The 26,285-nt window shown below is 40.1% G+C and overlaps 1 protein-coding gene across 7 annotated transcripts in view; it reads right to left on the reverse strand.

Moving 5' to 3' along the window:
* The window catches only part of MYO3B (myosin IIIB), a 395,071-nt gene extending 369,086 nt beyond the window's left edge, over positions 1-25,985 (reverse strand). For 4 of the 7 annotated variants that reach the window (XM_089519780.1, XM_089519778.1, XM_089519775.1 and 1 more), the window contains exons 1-2: positions 25,867-25,985; positions 15,548-15,615 (exon numbers count right to left, since the gene is read on the reverse strand). In XM_089519780.1, the coding sequence (XP_089375906.1) occupies positions 15,548-15,615; positions 25,867-25,869 (71 nt within the window). In that variant the 5' untranslated portion in view covers positions 25,870-25,985. Of the gene's footprint in view, positions 1-15,248; positions 15,292-15,547; positions 15,616-25,866 lie in introns of all 7 variants that reach the window. The other 3 variants (XM_089519777.1, XM_089519781.1, XM_089519779.1) reach the window with 3 other exon arrangements.
* Positions 25,986-26,285: the final 300 nt, after the last annotated feature.

The raw sequence follows: 26,285 nt of genomic DNA on the forward strand, positions 1-26,285 counted from the left end.
TGGGAAATTTGAGGAGTTACAGTTTGGGAAAGTTACTTTTTCAAGTTCCGATTTTACATGCTGAATGCTATCTTTTACATGAGTTAAAAAGATGAGTTAAGGGTCATTTCACTAGAATTCCAAATTAAGAAACCCACCAGCCTACCTTTCAGTTGTACTTGCTCAAATTTACGTTAAAGAAATATTTTGCAGCCATGAGGGAACTCCTCTCCAGTTCATGTGTTGGGAACCACAATCATTCACATTACAAAACAACAGCGATATTTAGTGGCAGCTCATAAGAAGCTCATCGTTCTAAGCCTGAAGTGTAACAATATATGGGCCTGACTGATAAAATATTCATACTGATTTGTCATCAGGAATAACATGGTTTGCTGAACGTTTTTGCAGTGAACAGGTAACTCTGCAGAAGCACTCACGAGAGAGTAGGAAAATAATCTGGACTAAAACACAACCTGCCACAACCTAGATGCCAATTCTGCCCACTTATCTATTCAAGAAGTGTCATCACAGGATCTAATGACATTATTCACAATATTAGGGACTTTCATTTGTTCGTCCTCCAATGTGATTTATGCCATATTATATCAGCAATGCCATTCAACATTCTACATTGGGCAAATAGGCTGGTCCCTGTGCAAGAGGAAAAATGGATGTAAATCACACTTTATAACTGAGAACACACAAAAACCTGTTGCAGAATACTTCAATCTTCCAGGGTATTTCCATCTCGTATCTCAGGACAGTAGCCCTTGAATAAAAAAGACTACAAAGAGAAACAACAGAACTCGAATATATCTACAAACTACAGTACAACAACAGAGGGTTGAACAGAGGCAATGGTTTCCTGGCATACTACACACATTATAACATTAGCTAACACAAACACACCAGCCTCATGGAGGCTCTCTTGACCAGCTCATCACATCATCTTTTTAGAGCCCACACTACATCCCAATAGTCATTTGTTTGATTATCCACTAACCTTGACTTTAGGTAATATCCTCCCATCTGCCTTGTTCCCCAACAATCACAATTAAAACTGAACTTGTCACCTCATCTGCACACCCACAGGGTGTTCCCATGAACTTTTCTGACACAAATATTGCTGTATAAGTCTGTCCCTGGGCTTTCCACTCCACCACATGCATCTGAGTAAGTAGGCTCAAGTCTATAAAAGCTACCAATTATTCTCTTTCAGCTAGTCTCAAAGTTGCTGCAAGATTCCTTTGTGTACTAATTTCCAGACTAATACGGTTAGAACGTTGAAATGTTTATCACAGGTTTTTACAAAGACTTTTGGGAAATGTAATTTTATGAAGATGTTGAAATTCTGCTCATAGAACTACAACTGTTTCTAGTTCCAGATTGTTCTTGTGTGCCTTCAGGTAATTGCTAAATTATGGTGAACAAGTATTAGCCAAAATTATCCAAAACTATCAAATATGTGGGCACCCATTTAAGGAAATGTGCTCAGGAATACAAATATTCCAGTAAATCATAATTTATATTAACCAAGGTTAAATGTATTTCACTCACTGAAGCCAATTACGTAAGGCATTTCCTGAAATTCTAATACGTATCAAAGCTGTTTTTTCTGAAGAAATTCTGAGAATATTGTTGTATCAATCTATTCATAGTTTCATATTGCTTTTCTAGAGATATGCCTATAGTATAATATCTGAGCAACCTTGCCCTATTATACACACTTGCATGGAGGTGTGTGCATATGTATTTGACTTCAAGTCACCTGTTGATTTATGGTGACCCATGAATTTCACAGGATTTTCAGCATGAAATACTCAGAGGTGGTTTTGCCCGTTCCTTCCTCTGAAATAGAACGCACAGAACCTGGTATTTGTTGGCAGCCTCCCATTCAAGTACTAACCAGAGCTGACCCTGCTTAGTTTCCAAGATAAGACAAGATCTGGTGCCTTTAGCATATTAAGACCCTTTGCAGAGTGATAGACCTGTTTAAATATGTCTGTTTCCAGAGGCTTATAGTACTATGTGGTTTGTTAAGGTCTTTGGGGAGTTGAGCCTAAAGTTCTGCTGAGGCTAGGGTTGCTAGGTGTCTCTTGTTGTAAGGAATTTTTCCTATTTGAGGGTTGGAAAGCTTTATCTCATGGTGAGCGTGACAGACTAGAAATACTGATTTTTGAAATAAAACATTAAACATTTTCATATACAAACTATCATAGGTTGAAAGTAGGCTGAAAGCAGGTCATTTTGCATAAGCCTGGCATATTCATTTTTGCAGGCACCTATTTTATTACATGTTGTTGTTCACTGCCCTCAGGTCAGCCCCAACTCATGGCAACCCTGTGGATGAAACATCTCCAAGATCCAGTTTCCTCCACTGCTACTCTTAGATCCTATAGATTCAGACCTGTGGCCTCTCTGGCATGTGGTCTTCCTCTCCTTCTACTGCTTTCCACCTTCCGTAGCAATATTGCCTTTTCTAGCTAATAATAATAATAATAATAATAATAATAATGTTTATTTATATACCGCTTTTCCAAAGTAGATCAAAGCGGTGTACAACAGGAAGTACAATACAAAGTAAAAACAAACAAACAAACAAACATAACAGGCCTCTCTCCCCCTCAAGATGGTGGCTGAAGGGAGGGCTTTTCTTCTTCAGGCAGGCAGTTGGAGCTTGCCTGCCTCTCTCCCCCCAAGATGGTGGCTGAAGGGAGGGCTTTTCTTCTTCAGGCAGGCAGTTGGAGCTAGCCTGCCTCTCTCCCCCCAAGATGGTGGCTGAAGGGAGGGCTTTTCTTCTTCAGGCAGGCAGTTGGAGCTTGCCTGCCTCTCTCCCCCCAAGATGGTGGCTGAAGGGAGGGCTTTTCTTCTTCAGACAGGCAGTTGGAAAGCTAGTTGTGCTTTCTCAAGATGTGGCCAAAGTACAATAGCTTTAGTTTCATCAACTTGACATCCAGGGAGAGTTCAGGGTTAATCTGTTCAAGGACCCATTTATTTGTCTTTTTGGCTGTCCATGGTCCCCTCAGCACTCTTCTCCAGCACCATGTCTCCAATGAGTTAATTTTCTTTCTGTTGGGTTTCTTCACTGTCCAGTTCTCACTTATTTACAATAATCCTTTTCTCAAACAAATCTGGTTTCCTCCCCAATTAACATAGCCAGTGTCAGGGCAGCAGAAGCAAACTCCATTTTATCCCTGCAGTTGTTGTTAGTATGATCAGGTGGGATTTGACATATGATGACCCTATAAATAAGAGACCTGCAAGAGCCCCACTCATCAACAGTGAGGTCTTGCAAAGTCAGGGTCATGGTTTCCTTGATTAAATGGAACACCGATTTAGCTGAAAAACTTGAAATGGTAGTAGATAGCGAGAAAAGAAATGTACTTGCTGAAAGAATAGGACATGTCATCTAAAAGGGTTTCCTGTTAAGACCATTAAGCTAATGTTCCCAAATTACATAATTGTATTCTGTTTTCATAATAAAGAATCCTGACTAAAGAAAGAAGTGGCTTTAATCAGCAAGACAATTTTGGGAGAATTAGTAGAGATGGGGAAGAAATTTAGTAGTATTCCCTATAGTAGTGTTTTGCTAGCAAAAAAACCCCTTGAAGTGACTGGGACATTAAGCAGCCAATCAATGGGTGCAATTCTACAGTCCAGATCCGTTAAACTCAGTGAGAATCTTGCCATGGAGCGTAATGGGAGATAGCAGTGAGAAGAGTGGAAAGCCAATATCAAGGGGCACAAATGAGTTAAGTTTGGCTCTCATTGGTTAGGACTTGTCATAAGCAACTAAGTTCTGAAAAGAAACGGCAGGGAAAGCAGAGCATCAGTTTTTCAACCTTCACTTCCACTCATACTGTGCTATGTTTCAGGCTAACAGAACAGCAACAGAGAATTCTTACTCCTCCTCTTTTATTACTATTTTTAAAGCAAGTATTCACCAACGCTCCATTATATGGCACTGATTGCTGGTTCATTTTTCCAGCTGCAAAAGCAGCTGGAAGTCTCTCCTGCCAAGATCCTGGCTTTCATAAATTTCATTTGTGATGTCCCTGCTGTTTTTACAGCACGGTGCTGATTGCCAGCCCTTGTTTCCAAGAGATTCCTAATCTCACTGGAGCTAAGTCAATAGATACAGGCAGTTCTTTCACTCTTCTTGCTTGCAGTCAAAACTGTCAGCAGCATCGTTCCTTCCAGGGCTGTATCTCTGTCTTCCTTTTCAAGGAGTTCAGCATTTTCTTTTCTTAGTTTATTTGGAATGCAGTTGCATTTATATTTCAACATCCTCCCTGAACATAATTTCTTTTTTTAACAAAATGAACCCGCATTCAACCATATTTGTTGGAATGTTATGTATTGTACCATCAAACAACGTAATGCCAGGAAATGAAAATCCTGGCAAGGCTGGTAGCAACCTGAATGTTAATTATTTGGATCTCATAAAGATTCCTATTCATTTGGTGCCACTAATGTAGCCCCATATTATGCACCTCTATAGAACAGCATCCTTAGCGATCTCATACCTTCCAACTGTCCCAATTTGTCAGTCCCAATTAATCCTCCATCATTCTACTTTTTCTCTTTCCTCCTCCTACATTTCCCCTTTGTCCTCAGCTTACTTCAGTTATTGCAAACTGAGGCTGCTGCCACACTGTAGACCTTAATGCAGTTTGACACCACTTTAACTGTCATGACTTCATCCTATGGAATCCTTGAAGATACACAACAACAAAAACTCCCTTGGAGAAATGTTGCTGGATGCTAAACTTGGTTGTAGTATTTGTGAAGATACTGAGGACTTTGTCTTTAGTGTCCTCATGGAAGTATGAGTCCCTCTTCCAGTTGTCCTTGTATACGTTTCTGAGAAGATGACAGAGGCTGCTGCCACACTGTAGTATCAATGCAGTTTGACACTGCTTTAATTGTCATGGGGCCATCCTATGGAAACCTGAGATTTGCAGTTTGTTGTGGCAGCAGTGGTGTCACTGGGGGGTTCAGGGGGTGCGGCCCACACCAGGTGACACCCTAAGGGGGGGTGACACCACTGCTCCTCAAATATCTGTGTTTTGGCAGAAACAGGCTGTAGGATTCACTTGCTTCCCTTTAAAATGCTTTAAGAGATGGTTGGAGTAGGACTAAGCTCAGTGGAAGCATAAATGAGAACCCCCAGGATTTTTTTAAAATTAAAATTTCATATTTCAAAATTGTAAAAAAAAAAAATTAAAATATTTTAATTAATTTTTAATTCTTTTTAAATTTTCTTTTAAAACATCACATTTTGCCAAATCTTCACTATGTATATATAAATGCATTTAGATTGTGCATATAATGCTGTAATTTGAAAGTATAATTTTAATTTTGCTAGTTGTTTACATCACAACTATTACCATTACGTTCAGTGAAATAGGGGAATTACAATTTACAAGTAACATTAGTACAAAAAACATTACTAAGGATTCTGTAGCATGTTGTATAAGGGGCATGACATCATGAGTTACCACACCAGGTGATGCAAACCCTAGTGATGCCACTGTGTTGTACCAGAGCTCTCAGACAGAGAAGGCTAAATATCTCTAAAATTCCATATCACTGAGCGGTGGCAATTAAAGCGATGCTAAACTTCATTAACTCTGCAGTGTAGATACAGCCTGAGTTCAAAGTGGGAAAGTAGTTTGCACCAGCTAAATCTGCACGGGGAGACGAGAGGATTAAATCTTGCCTTCCTAGTAGGCTCAGGCTAAAACAAACTACTACAACCTCTCCTAGCTTATCTGTTCTCCCTCATTTATAACTTTTGACATCTTGACCACACACTGATGTTGCTTGGTCACACGTGACCCAGTTTTGATCTATGAAATGGAGGGCAGTTACCCCATTGGTGTAGCTATATCAGAACCAATTTAAAATAGACTTTTAGTAAGCAGGAAATCCAAATGGACAAGGGTCAATGGTTTTCAGCTGGCTTTGAAGGTTTACTCGTAATAAAACGAGTCTATTTTAACATGTAATTTGTTTTATTATTGTAGTAATTTAATTCTGTTTTAATATATTATTTTTGTATGCTTTTAATTGTACTGTTTTTTAATATTGTAAGCTATCCTGAATCCCAGTCTTGGGAGAAGGGCTGGATATGAATAAATATAACAACAACAACATTATGAGGGGGAACTTGTGCTGATAACAATCATTTTAAAAACTTGCAGGTGTCATTCACATCATTTTGTCTCGCAATGTGAAACTTTTTTGCCTGTAAACAATAATGCAGCTATTTTCCTATCCATAAACAATAGAGATTAGCTTTTACAATAGCTGCCATCTCAGAAATGCCCAGAGTTGTACAGATTTTTTAAAATCTAAATGATATAACTGTAATAAAAATAACCAACCAAAGGAGCTTATTAAAAGAAATGCAAGGATCACATAGATTTTGTTTAAATCACGTAACAAATCTTTTGTGATTGTCCTCTAGTCTGGTCTCATAACAAAGCCATTAGTACAAGAGTGCCCAGTGTGTAATGTATCAAGTGACAGTTTACATTAAGCTTTGTCTATTTGAAGGAAAAGGAAACAGAGAACGTATCTAACAGTTCTTTTTACACCACTTCTCAGATTGTACAAAGGTGCAAACTTCACGTGTTATTACTGCTAAAGAAAATATTGCAAAGCTCAAATGGAAAAGACTTACCTTGCTTAAGAATAGAGCATAATTCATCAATAACCATTTATCTCTTTAGATTGGTTGTAGATGGGAAGATTTGTTAAGTGCAATAACAACTAAAACAGGCTTATTTATTTATTTATTTATTTATTTATTTATTTATTTATATTCCGCCTTTTCCCAGGGGAATCAAGGCAGATTACAACAATTATAACAATAAAACATCAAGAATAATATTACAATTAAAAAGAACAACCCCATATCCCAACCTTCCCCCCAACCATAAAATCATTAAGCAAAACCATAAAAGGGAATTGAACAATAGAATAAATTAAAAGAACATTCCAATTAGGAATTTGCTAAAATTACAGGTAGATTTGGGTGAGAGAAATGTCTTCTTCTAGTGGGGAAAACAGGGTGAATTATATCAATGAGGGGAGGCTAACTGAAAAAGACTAATCTGGAAAGGCCTGCTGGAAGAGATTTGTCTTAATGGCCTTTTTAAAGGCTTCTAGGATGGTAATGTGACGGATCTCATCCGGCAGATCATTACAGAATCTAGGAGCGGCAGATGAAAAGGTGCTCTGGGTCACCGTGGACAGTCTGGTCTTCTTGGGTTGCAGCAGGTTCTTCCCAAGAAACCTAAGTGTGCGGGATGGATTATGTGGAAGAAGGAGCTCCTGCATGTAGGGCTTTAAAGGTTATAACCAACACCTTGCACCTTGCCCAGAAACAAATAGGCAGCCAGTGGAGAGATTTTAGAACAGGTGTAACGTGGTTGGCTATAGATGTGCCCACAACTAACCTGGCTGCCATGTTCTGTACCAGTTGAAGTTTCCAAACTTGGCACAAGGGTAGCCCCATGTAGAACGCATTGCAGGAGTTGAGCCGAGAGGTTACCAGTGCATGTACTACTGTCTCTAGGTCACCCGATACCAGGAAGCTGATAACAGGCACTCCTGACCGTCGCATCTATCTAAGCTGTCAACTGAAGAGATGAGTCAAGGAGTACCCCCAAGCTGCAAATACAGTCTTTCAAGGGAAGTGTGATCCCGTCCAGCACTGGTGGGCGTATCTCCATTCCCGGGTTAGGGGTCCCTATAGCAAGTACATCCGTCTTATCTGCATTCAGCTTGAGTCGATTTTTCCTCATCCAGTCCATTACTGCCCTAAGACAGTCATTCAGAGGAGAGATGCCTTCTTTAGTCACTGCAGCAGTTGAAAACATAGAGAAACATATCTGGGTGTCATCAGCGTACTGATAACACTCTGCCCCATGTCTCCAGATGATCTTGCCCAGCAGCTTCATGTAAATGTTGAAAAGCATGGGAGACAGATGGCACCCTGAGGGACACCAGATCTGAGCTCTCTTTTAGAAGAGAAACTGTCTGGAATCTGCCTGAGAGATAGGAACGGAACCACTGTAAGGCAGTGCCTCCAATTCCCAATTCTCCCAGGCGTTCCAGAAGGATACCATGGTCAATAGTATCAAAGACCACTGAAAGGTCCAAGAGCACCAGCAGGGTCACAATTCCCCTGTCAGTGCCCAGATGGAGATCGTTGACTAAGGCGACCATGGCAGTCTCAACTCCTTATCCTGTTGTAAATCCAATTTGAAATGGATCTAGAAAATCCATTTCTTCCAAGACTGCTTGGAGGTGGCTGCTGCATCTTTATTTTATTTCTTTCTAAAGTGGATCTTCCCCAGTGCTAGCATTTCAGGATTCATTAACTACTCTTTACATTGTTGTTGTTGTTGTTGTTGTGTGTCTTCTAGTAGTTTCTGACTTATGGTGACCCAAAGGTAGGATGACCCAAGGGATTTTCTTGACAGTTTGCTAAAGAGGGGGTTTGCCATTGCCATCCTCTGAGGCTGAGAGAGTGACTTGCCCAAGGTCACCCAGTGGGCTTCCATGGCTCAGCAGGGATTTAAACCCTGGTCTCCAGAGTCATAGTCCAACACTGAAACCAGTACACCATGCAAGCTGCTTACATTATACGGACCCCAAAACCTGAATCAGGGTTTTTCACAATGCCTGGAGGCAATTTGGGGTTTCTGCCCCTTGTCCCATATTAAAAAGATTCAAGGGCATTACAAGAGGGGTGCAGTGAGTACAGGTTGCACCAAATGACACTTAAGGGGAGGTGACACTACTGCTTCCAGAACATCTGGGGGTTTTCTTAGCAGAAATGGGTTTTGGCGTTCACCTATGGAGTTTATCACGCGTAGGAAATCCCATGCAAAAACAGGGGTTTAAACTAAAAAAAAACTGCAAAAAACCTGTTGATTTTCACACTAAGTCATATTAAATTTGTGTTGACCCGAAAGGAAAGTGGGCAGAAAGTAGACAAAAGTTACTCCTTTTTACATTTGGAAAATCCCAAAACAAAAATGCACTTTGGCTAACAGTGTGTACCACCCCACTGGGTGACATTGCCCTCTGAGCATGTTAGCCAAAGTGCATTTTTCTGAATTTTGGGGTGTGTGTGTGTGTGTGTGTGTGTGTGTGTGTGTGTGTGTGATTCTACATGACCCCAGATGTACCCTGTAGATGACCCCAGCACCACCTGGCAATGACAGGCAGGTCACACCAAGGCCACCTGGAAAAATCCCATCCCAAGGCAGGAAGGCAGTTTGGGAGTTGTAAATGGGATCATCATCACCTCCATAATCAGAAGAATGGGTGATGATTGCCTAGATGTCTCACCTGATGAGATGGCTAAAGACATAACTCCCTTCCCATTTCCCTTGAATATTGCCAGACCAGATTACCTTATCTCAAACAATCTAACACCTTTTCCCTGTGGCTAATTTTAGCCCTTAAAAAAACCGTGTAAATCTCCCCTCAGTGTGCTAGTTTGGAGTTCATGGGGACACTTTGTCACTATGCTCTCTGAATTAGTTCTGGCCTGGTCCTTCACTCAATAACCAAGACTCAATGACCCATGCCACCTCAACCAATTGGTTCCTGATGCAAGTCTTGGTTTGTATAAGTATCTCCATTAGTTCTGCCTCCATCTATTGAAACCTCCTCCCTTATTTCCTGAGCCTTGTATGAATGTGTGTGTGTTAGTGACTTGCTGTGTAATACTTTAATTGGAAATTTTCACCTCTGCATCATTTCTTGGATCCATCGGCCCCTTGGTATACAGATGGGAAATGGTTTTGTAGGGTCCTTGTAGCCAACCCCCTCTCAATTTGAGCTAAGTAAAATTCCCCTACATAGGCGTGATACAAACCGCCATATAGTACGTATTCTATACGTACTAGGGTTAGGAAGGGGCGGTGCTTCCGCACCCTCCTAACCCTAGTACGTATAGAATACGTACAACATGGCGGCGCCCCTTCCACATGGGGGCCGCCATGTTTACGTACTGGACGCATAGCGTCCAGACGTGTCGCGGTGCCTATGACGTCGCGAATGCGCCAGCGGCGCCTTGCGACGTCATAAAGGCGCCGCAAAAAGAAGCTCCGAAATGGAGCTTCTTTTTTGCTCCACGCGGGAGCCGCGCGGTTTGGCTGCTGCAGCTCCTGCGCAGAGCAAATGGCACCGGCGGGAGACTGCCGCAAAGCGGCGGTCTGTATCCTGCCATAGATTTTGGCTACAACACTGAGGGACTAGCACAGCTACTGGGCAAGTGAGAAAGGGCATTTTCCTGCTTGCCCAGCAGCCACACAGGACCCTAAATGGGCCCTCCAAAGGCTGCACCACTGCCGCCATCATTGGCACTAGCAGCTGGGGAACAGCAGTGCTTTCAGAGTCCCATGCCTTGAGGGGCCTGTTTGGCCAGGCATCATGGGGAGGGCATGGCAGTTGCCCACCTCCGCACTGGGTGACACCAACTCTAATGACACCACTGCATAGCCCCACCCTTTTTTGTGAGCCCTACAAAACACACACACCTCAGTTGTTAAAACAAGGACTGCACTCCTGGAAGAGTGCTTCTCCTCTAAAAAACCAAGGTGAAGAGCCCAAAATTGCCTTCTTTTTGTTTCTGAAAAAATAAAAATAAAAAAGGAACAATAAGGGATGGTTGACACCAGAAATGAATTGCTGACCTGAATGAATTCTGCTTTTGTTCAAAAAAGGTGAAATGGCCCACAGTGGGTGTGGGGTGTTCTGTGGACTCTTTGAAGCTGTCCACTTTGCTTTTGAACATGCTGTAAGAGACAATAGGGACAACAAAAAATGAAATGTGTGTGGTTAGCCCTACTGAACTCTTGTATAACTCTTTAAAAACTGCAGATAGACAGACAGCAAGACTGGAACTGTATTGGTAGTCCCAAATAGAATAAACTCACTGAATTAATGGGACTTACATAAGTGATGACTAGCTTGTCAACAATTGATTTAAAGTGTTTAGTAGCAGTTACCAATAGGATTTGTGCCAATATTGTCAACTCCTGGTGCTAAGCCCACAGAACCCAATATTCACACACATTATTATTATTATTATCATCATCATCATCGTCGTCGTCGTCGTCGTCGTCATCATCATCATCATCATCTCGCCTCTTCCATTTGGGGATTGAGGTGGGTAACAACAAAATTTATGCAGTACACAATATAAAAACAATAAAACCCATAAAACCATGACCCAACCCTCCCTCCCAAACTATAAAATTGACATAATAAAACATGATTAAAATATATATCAATACTACAATGTTATTCTACAATCTGCGAATGATGAGTGGATATAGTAAGAAGGACGGGTGCAATCGGTTCTGGGCGGTTATCACTTAGGGAAGGCCTGTGTCCACAGTCTAACTCACAAACCTTATCTCACAAACCTGACTGCAGAAGCAACCTAAGCAGTTGATTGGGCTACAATTTTGGAAACACCAAATAAGCATCATAAAACCTGAGTGGTGCTTCCCAGGAAGTCCTGCTAAATAACTGAGGGTATTTAGAAGATTATCACATTAACTTCGCTGCCAGGATAGACCTGGGATGTAACTTTCTTAAGGTGGATCTTATTGCATTCACCCATCACCAGGCAGTATCCAGCCCGCACGCAACCCGGGCTTCTCTTGCAGCTTTTCAAGAACAGGATTTTCCCATTCTTGAAAAGATGTGGGACAAACCCAGAGAAGCCCAGGTTGCATACAGGCTGCAATTATCTCCTAAAATATACTTCCTTGGATTATATAGTGCAGCCCCTCTAGAGGAGGATAAGCAGCTACTAAAAGTTCCAGAGGCTAGATTGAACAACACCACCAGAAGGGCCTTTTCGACCTCGGCCCCCATCCTCTGGAACGCGCTGCCTACCGAGCTCCGTTCAGCAACCTCCCTGGCCCAATTCAAGAAGGAGCTAAAGACGCTTCTCTTTAGGCAGGCTTATCCCTAAGCCTCTGCCTTGTGAGCCCTTCCCCCCTCTGTTAAGTCCCTGTTAAGTCCCTTTGTTAGTTCCCCTGTTAGCCATTGGTGAGTCATCTGTGATTTGGCACAGACTATTTTTACTGTATTGATGGTTTTAATATGTTGTTTTAATAATTGTATGGATGTCTGCTGTGAACCGCCCTGATGTATACAAATAAAGTTTATTTATTTATTTATTTATTTATTTATAATGTCTCTAGCCAACAATACCATTTTGCTTGATACTACATTATTTTTCTTGTTATTATGCAGTGTGTGGTGGTTATCTCTTGGAATGACACAGTCTCTTCCTTTTTTAAAAAAAACTTATTTGTATTTAGGGGGCTGTTATCATTTGCATCTCCTTTCATTTCACAGCAGCACATCCTTTACCCTTGTAGAAATGGCCTCATTTGCTAGCAAGTACAGCATTTTAAGTTTTATTCTAGATCAACAGTTCTTTAGTTTTGGTCCTCCAGTGTTTTGGATTTCAATTCCCAGGACCCCAGCCAGCATAACTACTGGTTAGGGATTCTGGGAGCTGAATTCTAAAAAATCAAGAGGACCAAAGTGCTGAGAGCCTTATCACATCATATTGTAGTGCTTCAGATTTCTTCCCACAGGAGATGGTTGTAAAAGCGCATCTTTTTTCTACCTGGAAAAACCCATTCAACAAAAACATGATTTTACAACCATCTCCAAGAGGAAGAGAACTGAAACAGTATAATGCCACACAGTAAGCCATGGAGAAAGGTGCTACTCTCCAGCTCCATTTCCATTTTGTTTTCTTGTGCAATAAGGCTCTGAGTCTTATCTTACTGCCAGGGTTGAATTAAGTTTCAGCTGTCCGTTTATTTGGCTTCCTCAAACAGAATTGAGCATTTTTGTTCTATGCTTCAGACAGCAAAATGTGAGGGGTCAGCCCTGGGAAGTCATGCCAGGAAGGGCAGGAGTTTAAAAAAAAAACCACCAGAGAATTCCACAGTCTCTTCACAAAAAAGGAATTTGTTTTTAAGAATTTCCTTTGGCATAAACATCCACTGGTTGTGAAATGGAAGAACATTGTGTGAACCACAGCACATAGTTGCTACCTGCCTTTATCTCAGACAGGGTACTTTGTCAAGGACATAGGCATCTCCTCCTGGACAGGAACTTAGATCTTTTACACAGATGAACAACTTTGCCTAGCCATATAAAAATGTGCTAATCTCACCTACATTTTGCTTTGCAAGAATGAAGTTCACTTTAGCGCAACAGCCCCAACTGTCATGTTGTTTGGCTGAGTTAATGTCTTCCAGTAGATACTGATTTAGCCTTCTTCTGTTAATGAGCCTTTACCCACCCACCCACCACAACCTCAGGCACACAGATTTTAAAGCACTGGAAGTAATCCTGTTGTAAGCAGAATGTTAGTGCTGTGTTCTTTACAGAATGTTCCCTGATCAAAACAAAAACCAAAGTGCTGATTGCTTGGTCCTCAGGCATAGTGCCCATTGTGTTTAATGCCAGGGGCATGTGCAGAACTGGTGGCCAACTGAGCAAGAACAACACATTTTACAGTGTGCACTGTACAATGTGCTCAAGAAGAAAGCAAATCAGATTTCTTCTGTCTATGAGTGTTTGGACACAGATGGTAATAGGAACCCAGAACATGAAAGTACAGATGAGATAAAAAGGGAGAGGCCATTTCCACAAACACCTATGCAGTCCGTGAAATATATCCCATACCCTTTAATTATTTTTCAAAGAGAACAGCTACAAACAGATGCAAAAGTATTTGGCCATTCATCATGAAAGGAAAAAGAGTTGCATGGCACCACTGTGTACTGAACCACTTTGGCCATGTGAAGTCTTCACAAAGCCAATTAAGAAGAGCAAAAGCATTTCTTTCACTTTGAATTAGCTTGATGAGGGTCTCTAAGTTTTGCCAGGATAATACCAGTACAATTCCATTAGCAAGCCAGAGATCTAAAATGAAGCAGGAATGTGAAATTGTGTTCTTGGAATAGCCATTTTGGAAGAACTATAAAACTAGTTCTTGGAAGAGCCATTAAAATGAAACAAGAAATCCAGAAAATGTAACCAAAAAAACCCACAAATATAGCTAAAAATATTATATTCGCAAAGTTCTTACAGAAAACCTGAACCTGCAATCCTGCCTGCATTAAGGTGGCTTAGCTCTTATAGTCTCATTAACTTCTGAATTTCCCATCCTTACTAAATATCAGTTGATATATATTTTTAAAAATCCATCTGAGCATTTCCTAAGAGAGCCTATGAAGGAAATCAGTTTGTCACATAACTGCAATAATAAAGCTGAAGAGCAGGAGTATTACCTAGAAATGAGATCAACGCAAATGTTTCGAAAATGATACATCTTGTAACTAAGGGCATTTTGCTCAGGTTGGAGGAGCAGCTTTATCACTGATTTGCCATTACTCTACAGAAACTTCGAACCATGAGGAGGAGAGAACTGATCATTTCAGGATCTGCCTCTAAGGAATGCTAGAAAAATGAATGGTGATTCTACCTCTTTGAATCTCAAATTCTGTCACACAAATTCAAGCCTTTCACCAGTGAGAACAGAAAGAGACAGATCTTGGAATTAATGCTAAGAAATGTTGCCACACTACTATCTTAAATAAAACAGACAAGACAGAGAATCCAATGTATTAGATTCATATCCCATGTAAGATGTGAATTCTATAACCTGTGTAGTCTCCACTCAAAATAGGATTGCTTCCATTCTTTCAGCCCAGCTTATTTATGCTGACTTCAGTGAATGAAGAAACCTCTAAATGAGAAACCTCTAAAACACCCTGTCACCTACAGTGTTGTTCAGATCCTGCAAACTCAGAGCTGTGGCTTCCTTGATTGAATCAATCCACCTGTAATGTGGAGTTTCCTCTTTTCCTACTGCCTTTCACTTTACTGGGCATTATAATCCTCCCTTTTAGTTTTCACTATTACCAATTAAGTGTGGATAGGATAGCAATGTTTTAATAATGAAAGGTGACTCTCTTTGCAAATTCTAGTTTGCAGACTCCCCCAACTCCTAATCATTCATTTGGGTTGCCATTAAGATTTGGTGCCTGAAGGACATCCCTACTCTCATCACATTGTGTCCCTGAATCAAGACGTCAGGACGGAATAGCACTTTTTGGAAAGGCCAAACCCTCTGTAGCTTCCATCCTTTCCAAATGTCAGACAATTTTAAAAACACACACACAATTCTGTCTTACCCAGTCGGATTTGCTTCAGGACTTGCAGCATTCTTAACTAGGGCTGCAATAATCAAGAAAAGAGAGAAAGAGAGAGAGAGAGAGAGAGAGAAATGATGAAAAACCAAGAACGTGAATGCCTTCAAGTCAAGACATCTGAGACATTCTGGCATTGCTCCAACCGTCTGTCCAGCCCAACAGCTGTTGATGGATGCAGTGCACCCTACCCCACCCCAGATACATTACACTTCCATTCATATCTAAGGCAGAGCCTAGCAGGGGAAAATATATGGATAATTTTAGGAAATAATGCTTCCTACCTGCCATAGTTCATGTTGGCCAAATGCTGCACTAAGCGAAGAACTACTGTCTCATCCAAGCAACAAACCTAGAACAGATAAAGATTTAATAATTAACAAGAACCTGAGGAGGAACTTGAGTGTGTGGTGCAGTTAAGAATGGGAGAAACATAAAACTAAAAAGAAGAAGAAATTCCAGTTCCATTGTGCAGGAGCTTCAGAAAGACTTCCCGCGATCATGATTACATGGTTCACAGATTGATCCCATGCAAAGGGACATTCTCCCAAGGAACTGTGTAGAGGCTTACAGCATTAAATGACCCAACTGCATGAGGAAAATAATATTGGGATGTGAGTGAGAAGAGGTAGATGTACAGATTGAATCTTGTAGCATTTTTATTTTATTTTATTTATATCTTAGTTTTCTCCTAAATGGGGCTCAGAGTGGTTTACAGTATGAATTAAAATAGAACAACTAAACAACATAGAGCATAAAAATTTAAAATGACATATCCAATTAAAACACTACTTTTAAGATATTAACTTAAAAACTCTTGAAATGCATATTGCATACTAGAAAATAGCACAACTATTTGCATATCTTTCAGTTAAGACTGAAGGCTGAAGCAGAGAGAGGGCAAATTGAAGTACTCCCAGAGGGAATTAACAGCCACTGAGAAGGCTATTTCCCATGTCCTCAACAGACAAGGCTGGGAGGACATTGGCTTGGAGAGAAATGGCTCCCTTGGAGCAGTGGCATCCCTAGGGTTGGTGTCACCTGGTGCGGTAACTCATGGTGTCACCCCCCCCCCTCCATTGGCCTCCTCCCAGTTCACACTGTACAGAATCCTTAGTAATGGTGTTTTTTTTTTCATTGATGCTACTTGTAAATTCTAATTCCCATATACCACTGAGTGTAATACTAATAGTTGTGACATAAAAAACTAGCAAATTTAAAATTACAGTGTGACCTTGTTATCTGCTGGGGTTTGGTTCCAGGATTCCCCGTGGATAACAAAATCTGTGGATGCTCAAGTGTCATTAAATATAATGGCACAGCAAAATGGTGTCTTTTATATCAAAAGGCAAAATGAAGGTTTGCTTTTTGGAATTTTTACTTTTTTGGAATATTTTCAAGCCGTAGATGCTTGAATCCATGGATAAAAAATGTGTGGATAAGGAGGGCCAACTATATACCTTCAAATTACAACATCAGTCCTCTCTCTAGCTGCATCTGCACTGCAGAAGTAATACAGTTGGACACCGTTTTAACTGCCATGGCTCATTGCTACGGAATTCTGGGATTTGTAGTTTTGTGAAATTTAGCCTTCTCTGTCAGAGTGCTCTGTTGTCATAACAAACTACAAATCTCAGGATTCCATAGCACTGAGCTATGGCAATTAAAGCAGTGTCAAATTGCATTATTTCTGAAGATTCAGCCTCTCTTTCTCTCTCTCTGTCATGCACACACAGAGAGAGAGAGTGATATTGCATGCTTGCCAATTAGAAACTTGATTATTTTTATAACCTAGATCATTTTGACAGTTTCAGTTTTATACTCTCTCTTTTTTAAAAAAAAAAGATTCTATTTCACTCGTCACTCTTCTTTACATTGATTAGTAGCTAATGTCCTTCCAGAATTACATCTTGTGTTACTGAAGCCAAACCATTTTGCTTCCTGATTTATTGATATGGGGTTGTGAAAGTGCCATGCTGTCAGATCAAACCTGCCCTTTTCTACTATTTAGAAAGTGTTTCTATTTCATCTCTGCTGCCAGGAGCATCTAAATGTGCTGTAGATTATTACTCCAGTGGCTTCCACTATCCAGAACTGAATGAGCTGAAAGTAACTTTGTGGTGTTCCTTTTTGTTCAAAAATTGCCTTTTTTTAAAGTGCAAGGTAAAAAACCTGTGATTCAGTGCTGCCTTTAATACAAAAACATATATTTTCTTTTTCCTCCCCACAATTTGTCCACACTATCGTTTAATCCTATCGACTGCAGTAATTTTGTGATATTGTTAATGATGTCACATTTGAAGTGATGATTTTGCACATAGACACAGAACTAAAATCAAGTGCATTACCTTAGCAAATTTAACTCTATGGATGTGTGGACAAATTAGATTAAAAGCGAAGGTAGGAAAAATAACAAAAATGGCAACTGTAAGCAGTGGGCATGGAGCAGAAGAGTGCTGAACCATATCAAAAGAGGATCAAAAGAAAAATGGACAGCCCTTCATAGGTTGTTGAACTGCAGCTGCAGGTCCCATCAGCTCCAACCAACATTGCAAATGGTGAGGGATTATGGGAATTTCTGAAGCGCCATATGTTACTCCAACCCTTTCCTCTGCATCAGTGGGCATTTTAACACAAGCAGTTTTCAGACAAACTGTTTTTCAAAACAGTTCTTCCTGAAATCTTTTTAATGCAAGCATATAACCTACATTAACCAGATGCCTCTTAGCTACTTTCTTCTCCACATTAAGAATTATCAGGTGTTCCAAACAGGGAGAGAGACATTCAAAGACAATTTAAGCCTCATTTGTGAAAATCCCTACTATTTATACATTTCTCATGAGTGGACAGTGATGGATGCAAAGTAGATTGAAGTTTACAGGTAAATCACAGAGGTATTTTGCAGAAAATCTTGAAGGGTTTCTGGCTTCCAATGTTTTAACATTAGCAAACAAAGATTAGCTGCCCAGCAAAAGTGTTTTGAAGCGTGGTTTATAAATACCTAAAATATATGCATACTGTTAGCACTGTAACCTTTGAAAATCTGCCATGGCTAGCCCTGGGGTAATTGCTCATCTCTCAGGCTCAGTATTCTTCACCCATAAAATATTAATATTAGTTGGATGGCTTTGAGTAGAGTAGCTCTGTGTGGCTCTGTCCTGAGTTTTAGAATGATATTCTAGAATCAATGATGTGTAGTAATTAAGACATTATTCAGAACATCAATGGCTGTAACCACACTTCAGAAATAATCCAGTTTGAGACCACTTTAATGCTCAGTGCTATGGAATTCTGGGACCTGGAGTTTTGTGAGATATTTCATCTTCTCTGTCAGAGAGCTCTAGTGCCATGACAAACTACAAAACCTAGGATTCCATAGCACTGAGCCATGGCAGTTAAAGTGGGGTCAAACTGGATTATTTCTGCAGTGCAAATGCAGCCCAAGTCAGGGATGGGAATGGTCCATCCCATAAATCACAAGCAGCCCTTAGGAACCTTACCAACCCCACACACACCAATTATTTTAGGCCCCAAAATGTCATTTTTGGCTGAGAAACATATTCAAATGATCAACAACTTTTTTACAGGGCTCTTACATGCTGCTTCACGATACTTTCTGCTAGCCAAAGTGATGTGTCATCATTTCTGGTTGCCCAAATGGCAGGCACAACAACATGCCCCTACTGCATAGAGCTCTGTAGGTTATGCAATGGGATGCTGATTTAGAGGCTCTAGATCAGGGATGGAGAATGTGTAGCCTTCTACTTCCCTCTACGTTTCCTAGCATTATTGTTTTTTCCAATGAGTCGTGCCTTCTCATGATGTGTCTGAAGTATGACAGTCCCAGTTTTGTCATCTTGGCTTCCCGGGTGATTTCTGGCTTGATCTGCTCTAGGACCCATTTGTCTTTTTGGTTGTCCATGGAATCCTCAGCACTCTTCTCCAGCTCCATATCTCAAATGAATTGATTTTCTTCCTATCTTCTTTCTTAACTTCAGCTCTCACATCTATATATGGTAACAATGAATACAATGGCTTACATTATTCTAACATTTATGCTCAATTGTATATCTTTGCATGTAAGAATCTTTTCTAGTTCTTTCATAGCCACCCTCTCCATTCTTAATCTTCTTCCAATTTCCTGGCTGCAATCCCTGTTGCTATCAAAGTTTGATCCCAGGTACAAAAATTCTTTTACTGTTTTTCCCCTCATTGTCTAGGTTGAATTTGTGTAAATTATCCATGGTCATTTCTTTTGTTTTCTTTATGTTCAACAGTAAGCCTGCCTTTGCACTTTCTTTCTTGGTCTTTCTTAGTAATTGTTCCAGGTCTTTCAGGTTGTCTGCTAGTATTATGGTGCCATCCGAGTATTGTAGATCGTTGATATTCCTTCCTCCTATTTCCATTCCTCCTTCTTCTATGTCCAATCCTGCTTTTCTTATAATATGTTCTGCATTTAAGTTGAATAGGTAGGGTGATAAGATTTATGCCTTGTCTTACCCCTTTGCCAGTTGGGAATCATTCACATTCTCGGTATTCTATTCTAATAGTAGCCTCTTGTCCTGAGTACAGATTCCTCATCAGGACTATCAGATGTTTTGGCACTCCCAAGTCTTTAATAGTAGCATTAGTCATTGATGAATTTTCCCTGTCAAACCTGTCTCCTTATATATCACACGTGATTATACTTAGTAGTAAATTTTAAACTGTTATTTGGAATCTGATAGTCTCTTACATGCTGTTAATAAATTGTGGTGGTGGTGGTGGTGTGCCTTCAAATCATTTCCAACTTATGGCAACCCTAAGGCTTATTTCATTTCCGACTTATGGAGACCCTATCATGAGGTTTTCTTAGCAAGGTTTCTTCAGAGGAGGTTTGACGTTGCCTTCCCTTGAGGTTGAGAGAGTGTGACTTGCTCAACGTCGCCCAATGCGTTTCATACCAGTTACCTAAGAATTTTGATGTTTAGTAGTTTTGCAGAAGCAGTGAAAGAAAGATTTTTTAAAATTCACCTGAATGCAGTAAAATAGGCCACAAGACAAGACATGGGAAAAGAAATGTAGCCACACAATTTTGCCTGTTTGCTCTGTCATTTACAGATCACATTGTTGCCACTCTGATGAGGAGATTAGTCACAGAAAACATGCCTATTAAGCACAATGGTTGTAGTGTGCATCTCTCAGTGTGTGTATCTCCCAAGATCAGAGGCAATCTCTGCCCCTGTATACCAGGTGCTGGGAAACATTTCTTGGAGGGTGCTTTTTATTACTCATCTCTGAGTGGAACAAAAAGGTGAAACCAAATAAAACCAGCTCTGTGGAATCAGACCAAAGGCCTGCCTATATGTACTTCCCAAACAGTTGTCTTTTGGAAGTCCACCAGCAGGACATAAAAATAAATCATCTTTATGCCTTTGGTCTGATCCAGCATCTTATATTCTTAGAACAGACTCAATGGGTGGTATTTATTGTGGGTTAATTAATCTGAAATGAGCTGTGTGTTTGTAAATGATTCTATACAGTTCTTCACAAAATGGTGCTCTTTGTACTCCCCTCCCTTCATCACCCCGTCAACAGAAAGCTGCTCAAGCTATCATCAGCATCTTGATATTGACTGTGATCAGCCTTCCTCTGAAACTGCAGAACCGAAGAACAGTAAGCAACTGTTCTTCTTCACCACAGGAGCAAGTTCAGATTAACACCATCAGACACTGAAATCTTTAAAAAGGAAAGCTTGTCAGTAAAATTATCATAGGCTTATCCTAAAGTAGTGCCAGGCTAGCAGGAGCCGAGTGACTCAGTTTTCAGTTTTTGCTTGAATGCTGTCACCATAAGGAAGGTCAGCATGACCTTCCATGATGTATCAACATCAAAGCAAGCTGTTAATTGAAAAGAAAGGGCTTTGGGGAAAACTGCCTTCATCTGATTTCAAACAGTGGCCTTACAAAGTTGTGTTGCTGTTAAATTAACTCATTGTTGGTAACTATAGCTGCCACTAGCAGTGGTCTAATAATTGGTGTTAAACATAGGCCTGGGAACCCCTATTAGTTCCACCTCCTCTTTATGCTCATTGTTTGAACCCCCAAGCAATCTCAGAGCCATGAAAAATGGGCCCAACGTTGTAACATAGCTGTGCGCACAAAATGAAATCCTGTGGTAACAGAACAGATTGCACCACTTCTAGCTGGAGGAAACATTTCTGAATGGTCCCCTTTGGAAAAAAGAAAAAGAAATAAAGAAAAAAAACTTACTGCACACGAAATAGTAAAAGCAATGTCTTATGCAGAGATAAGCAATAACAATCATGACACATTATTTCTATTCCTATTTCTGTGAAGATGAGGAAATTTAAAGGGGTTATGGAGTACAATAAATACTTTGCTAGCAAAATGTGCAGCCTGTAGTGTTTTCAGAAAAAAGTGGGGAAGACTTCTGCCTGAAATCCTGGATTTCTAATGATAATCACTGTAGAGAAAATATTGAGCTGGTTGGATACGTGGTCCAATGGTCTGACCTGGTTTAGAAATGTGAAGGCACTGGAAGAAATGGCAGGGGGGGGGGACTTTTTGTCCCAAATTCTTTTTTCTCAGAAGTATTGGGAGCAATGACAATTGATAAAGAATTAAAAACAAGGATTGTGGAATATTTTCTCTTAAAATAATGAATAAAACATTTAAGACAAGTATTTATATATTTCATGTATTTGATGATGGCAGCTCCCCTTTGTATGGGAATTAATGCTTTATGTCTGCTGTACACTATGGAAAACCGAGGAGATAAAATAATCTTCTCCTTTTTATTCATGTTGATCATTACTTCTTATTGTTTTTGTCTGCTCCCAATGAAGAGGCAAAATAAAAATGGATCATTATAGTTCAGGGCTTTGTAGCTCCATTTGGAACAAAAATTAAACATTTTTAAACGTTTAGTTTGTAGTAGTTTTCTGTCTAAACTGTACTTTTTAATATACAGTTGTTCCTCTGTGTCCACGGATTCAACTAAATTTTGTAAAGGAAACCTCAATTTTGCAGTTTTGGGCGCGTTACAGACGGCCCAGAAGGGGCCATCTTGCGGCGCCGCCGGTTGCAGCGTCCGGGAACCACAGCAGTCAAACGGCACAGTTCCCAGACGCTGCCAAGAAGGAGCGCGAAAATCACACTCCTTCTTGCTCCCCGGAAGAGACACTGCAAGGTGCTAGTCGTGCACTCACGGCGTCATTTCCGGGGTGCGACGTACGGACGCAGAGCGCCCGTTACGTCAAGATGACGGCGGCCGTGTGGAACGGCCACCGCCATTTGTTACGGACTCAGTCCGTGCTAGGGTTAGGGGCGTCTGGAAGAGACACCCCTTTCTAACCCTAGCACGGACTGAGTCTGTCCTAGGGTGTGCATTTATAACGGGCCTTGGTTTCCACAGGGGGTCCTGGAACCAAACCCCAGCAGATACCAAGGGTCCACTGTATAACACATGCTAATATTATGTGAAACAAAATTGTGTAATTGTGACAGATTACATATATATTTTATGTTCCTACAGTAATACTGTGATGTTCAATTTGTGAACAATGTTAATATCCCATTGTCTTTCCTCCCCCCTCCTGATTTCCCTCACTATTTCCATATTTCCCAAAGAAAATGGAAGGTGGGATCCCCATGGTTTCAAAATCTCTGGGAATTTTACATCTGTGATCTGGCACAAGATAGCTTGTGTGTGTGTGTGTGTGTGTGTGTGTGTGTTTGAGAGAGAGAGAGAGAGAGAGTTTGAGAGAGAGAGAGAGAGGTTATACATTCGCAAAAGGAACAAACTTTTTATTAAAGACAGCCTTCTCTATACATGTATACAACCATCTGCCTACCTCACTTCAAGAAGCTGTTGATGCCAACTATTATACTGTTCTATTCAGAGAGATTATTTTATATTCTTTTATAGGATATCTACCAATATCAAGCAATAGATTTGCTCATTAGCTATATTTAGGCTTTACGTTGGTAAGAAGTGTGATAGGAAGCTGCAAGTTTAATTGCCATGTGAAGTGCTCATTTCTGTCTACTCAAGTGTTTCCAAATTAGGAAAAGGTAGTGGAAATAGAGAAAAGATGGGAGCAGCTGAGTAGCTTTCTGAAGAAAATGTGATGCTTGGGAAGTTATTTTGTAGTTGCTGTATTTGTTGCAGTTATAGTTCCAGGGCCCTCAAAATAGTTACGTATGAAAGGCACCAATCCTTGGCTGATCTTGGAAGCTAAGCAAAGTCAGCCCTACTTAGTACTTGGATTGGAGACCACCAAGGAATGCTTACAGGCTATATTTCAGAGGAAGTAACTAGCAAAACCACCTCTGAGTATTCCTTGCCCAAGGAAAACCTAAAGAATTCATGAGGTTGCTATAAGTCGACAGGTAGCTTGAAGGGACATGAATGAAATTCATTTGCCATTTTGAAAATAATTCATTTGCTATTTTGAAAAATAAAACATTTCTAAAATTAACCTGAATAGTTGGGTTGTTTTTTTCTTACTTTAAGAAATGCACTTGAGTGTTAAAAGTTCCTTTTGTCCACCTCACTGCTGCCTCAACACCACAGCAAAGAACAAGACATCAGGCTAATATATAGCATGTGCCAAATAATGCTCCTTTCCCCTCCACCATTTTGTGAAGCCACACCCTGTACATAAATAAGTAATTTTAAAAGTTACACTTGCCTTTCAAAAGTTATCACTTGTTAAATTACAATTCTAATGTAATGTAGTTGTTGGGAGGAGGAGAAAATTACAGGAAACTACTTATTTATCATGTCCATGCTCTGAGACAATGTCAGCCACTTGTACTTTCATGAATATTCACATTAAATTTACACATTAAATTTTACCAACTGAAAGACCGGCTGCCATTGTGTACTTTCTCCATTTGTACTGGTAATTACATAGTAAATTATAGGTGTGTTAGAAATGATGATAATAAACAACTTGGTAGATTCATAGATTCTGAGCATAGCTGAGGAAAAGGGTGGGCAACTCTGAGGGAGTTAGATTGTGTATGTGTAAAATAATTTTTAAATGGCCAATTCCCAGCCTTCCAGAATGGTTCTTGGGGGAGAAATTGACCATTTTTATTCTTTTTCCCTTTCAGGGAAAGACCGAATGGCTGTTCTGGGAGGTTGTATGTTCACCTATTGTTTTAAATAATCCAGATTGTCTTACCGACTGCTTCCCCATGCAAAGCAGAAGAGTGATGCAACATGAGCCAAAAACGTTTTGATGTTTTACTTTGCATAATGTATTCATGCTGCAGCATTTTGGTACTGAATTTGGATGCTGAGCAGTGGGGCTACATAACTCCAAAGTCAAGGAGACTCACATAATGAGTTGTATTGCAAAGAGAGGAAGGAACATAGACTATTTTAAATATACCTAGAAGAACTTGGAGAGTTACTTTTGAAAAAGTAATTGGGTATAGTTATAGTTCTGACCCCTCCCCAACTTGTTTATTGCTGTTAGAGCTGCAATTTAGAAAAATGAACATTTTTTTATTCTCAAAGTAGCTACCTTTAGCCACTTTAAAACACCCAGATATGGTCCTACTATTTAATCAGATAGAACACTGACTATCTAAATCACAAAACCCTTCTCAGCTAGCACTGTTGGTCAGCATAACTCACAAGAGAGGAGACTGGGTAGCAAATTACAAGTAGTTGTCTTCACCACTAGTGACTGTTAGGCTCTGCTTCTGTTGACTCTACTTTCTGTCCCACCAGCCCCAGTTGACATCAGCATCCCTGATCTGCATGCCATAGGCTACTGGTATAAAACATGCTTTCTGTCAGCCCACCTTCTTATCATCTCAGCATCCACAAGACAGCAGAGTCAGGCATAACACAAACCAATATCTGAACTATGTGATATTCCTCCCCAACATTTAGTGAGAGTAACTATAAAAGTAACTAAAGGCTACGATTATGCTCTAAAAATAATTGTATTGCCCCTCGCTTACTGGTGTAACTATTGCATAGTTAGTTATACATTAGGTACTGCAATGGTGATTAATCAGAAGTAACTAGATTATGGTTCCTAAATTTGAATTGTACAGTGAGGGTGTGCAAAGTCTTGAAATAAAGTAATTTTTAAAGTAAAAATACTACATGTGCAAATGGAAGAGTTGTTCCTTTATCATTAACTGCTTTCTCTCAAACGTCCAAAGAGATCTGTGCAAATTGTGCTCCTCTTTATCCTTCAAATGTATCATGAAGACAGGAAAGGTCTTTTGGAAGTGAAAAAAATAATAATCAAATAAATAAATAAATATAATCAAAAGAATAAAGAAAATATTCATTTAAAAAGCAGATACTTGATCACTGTGAACGCAAGCTAACACAGTTACACTATGCTTCTCACTCCTTTCTTGTTCTTTTTTTTCTTTTCATAATTTTTGGTTTAAATGTTCTTTTCCTGCTGAACATATTTTAGTCATACTTATCAATAAGGATCAATTACTTTCTGATGACCAGCAGTCTTCCTAGATGAGAACAGGCCTCCAGAGTACAAGACAGTATTTAACAGGTTCAGGTCTTCTGTTTTCTTTCCTTAAGCCATCTTTTTAAAACTACCACTTACCATTCTCAGGTTGGGAGAGTCATTGTCTATGGTCTTTCTGAGTGTGACTCCTACCTTCCATCTTTTTTGATCCCATTTTCTATTATAGCTTTGGTTCCCTGTGCTGGAGTGCAGGAAAGTCTTTGTAGAACCTCCTTAAAAGCTAAGCATTCCACTTGGTGGGAATGGTCATCATTATTTGTCTAATGAGCTTTTCTTCTACCATCTACATTTGGAAAAAGTTCAAAAAAACAAAAAAACAAAACACGTCATTTACTCAGGCAGCCACAGAGTGTCTTCTGAAAAGATATTAACATTGTTAACAAAGAAGGTCAGCCATCCAAATAGTGCCTCTCACAGTCCATGATTATAGCTGATGAGTAATTAGGTATGTGAAAGGTGCTGAACCAGAGAAAATGCCTTTAGAAGGTAGGTAGAAA

The sequence above is a fragment of the Sceloporus occidentalis genome, unplaced genomic scaffold (assembly GCF_023333645.1).
Source record: "Sceloporus occidentalis isolate IW3139 unplaced genomic scaffold, rSceOcc1.0.p SCAF_4, whole genome shotgun sequence".
Classification (NCBI taxonomy): Eukaryota; Metazoa; Chordata; class Lepidosauria; order Squamata; family Phrynosomatidae; genus Sceloporus; species Sceloporus occidentalis.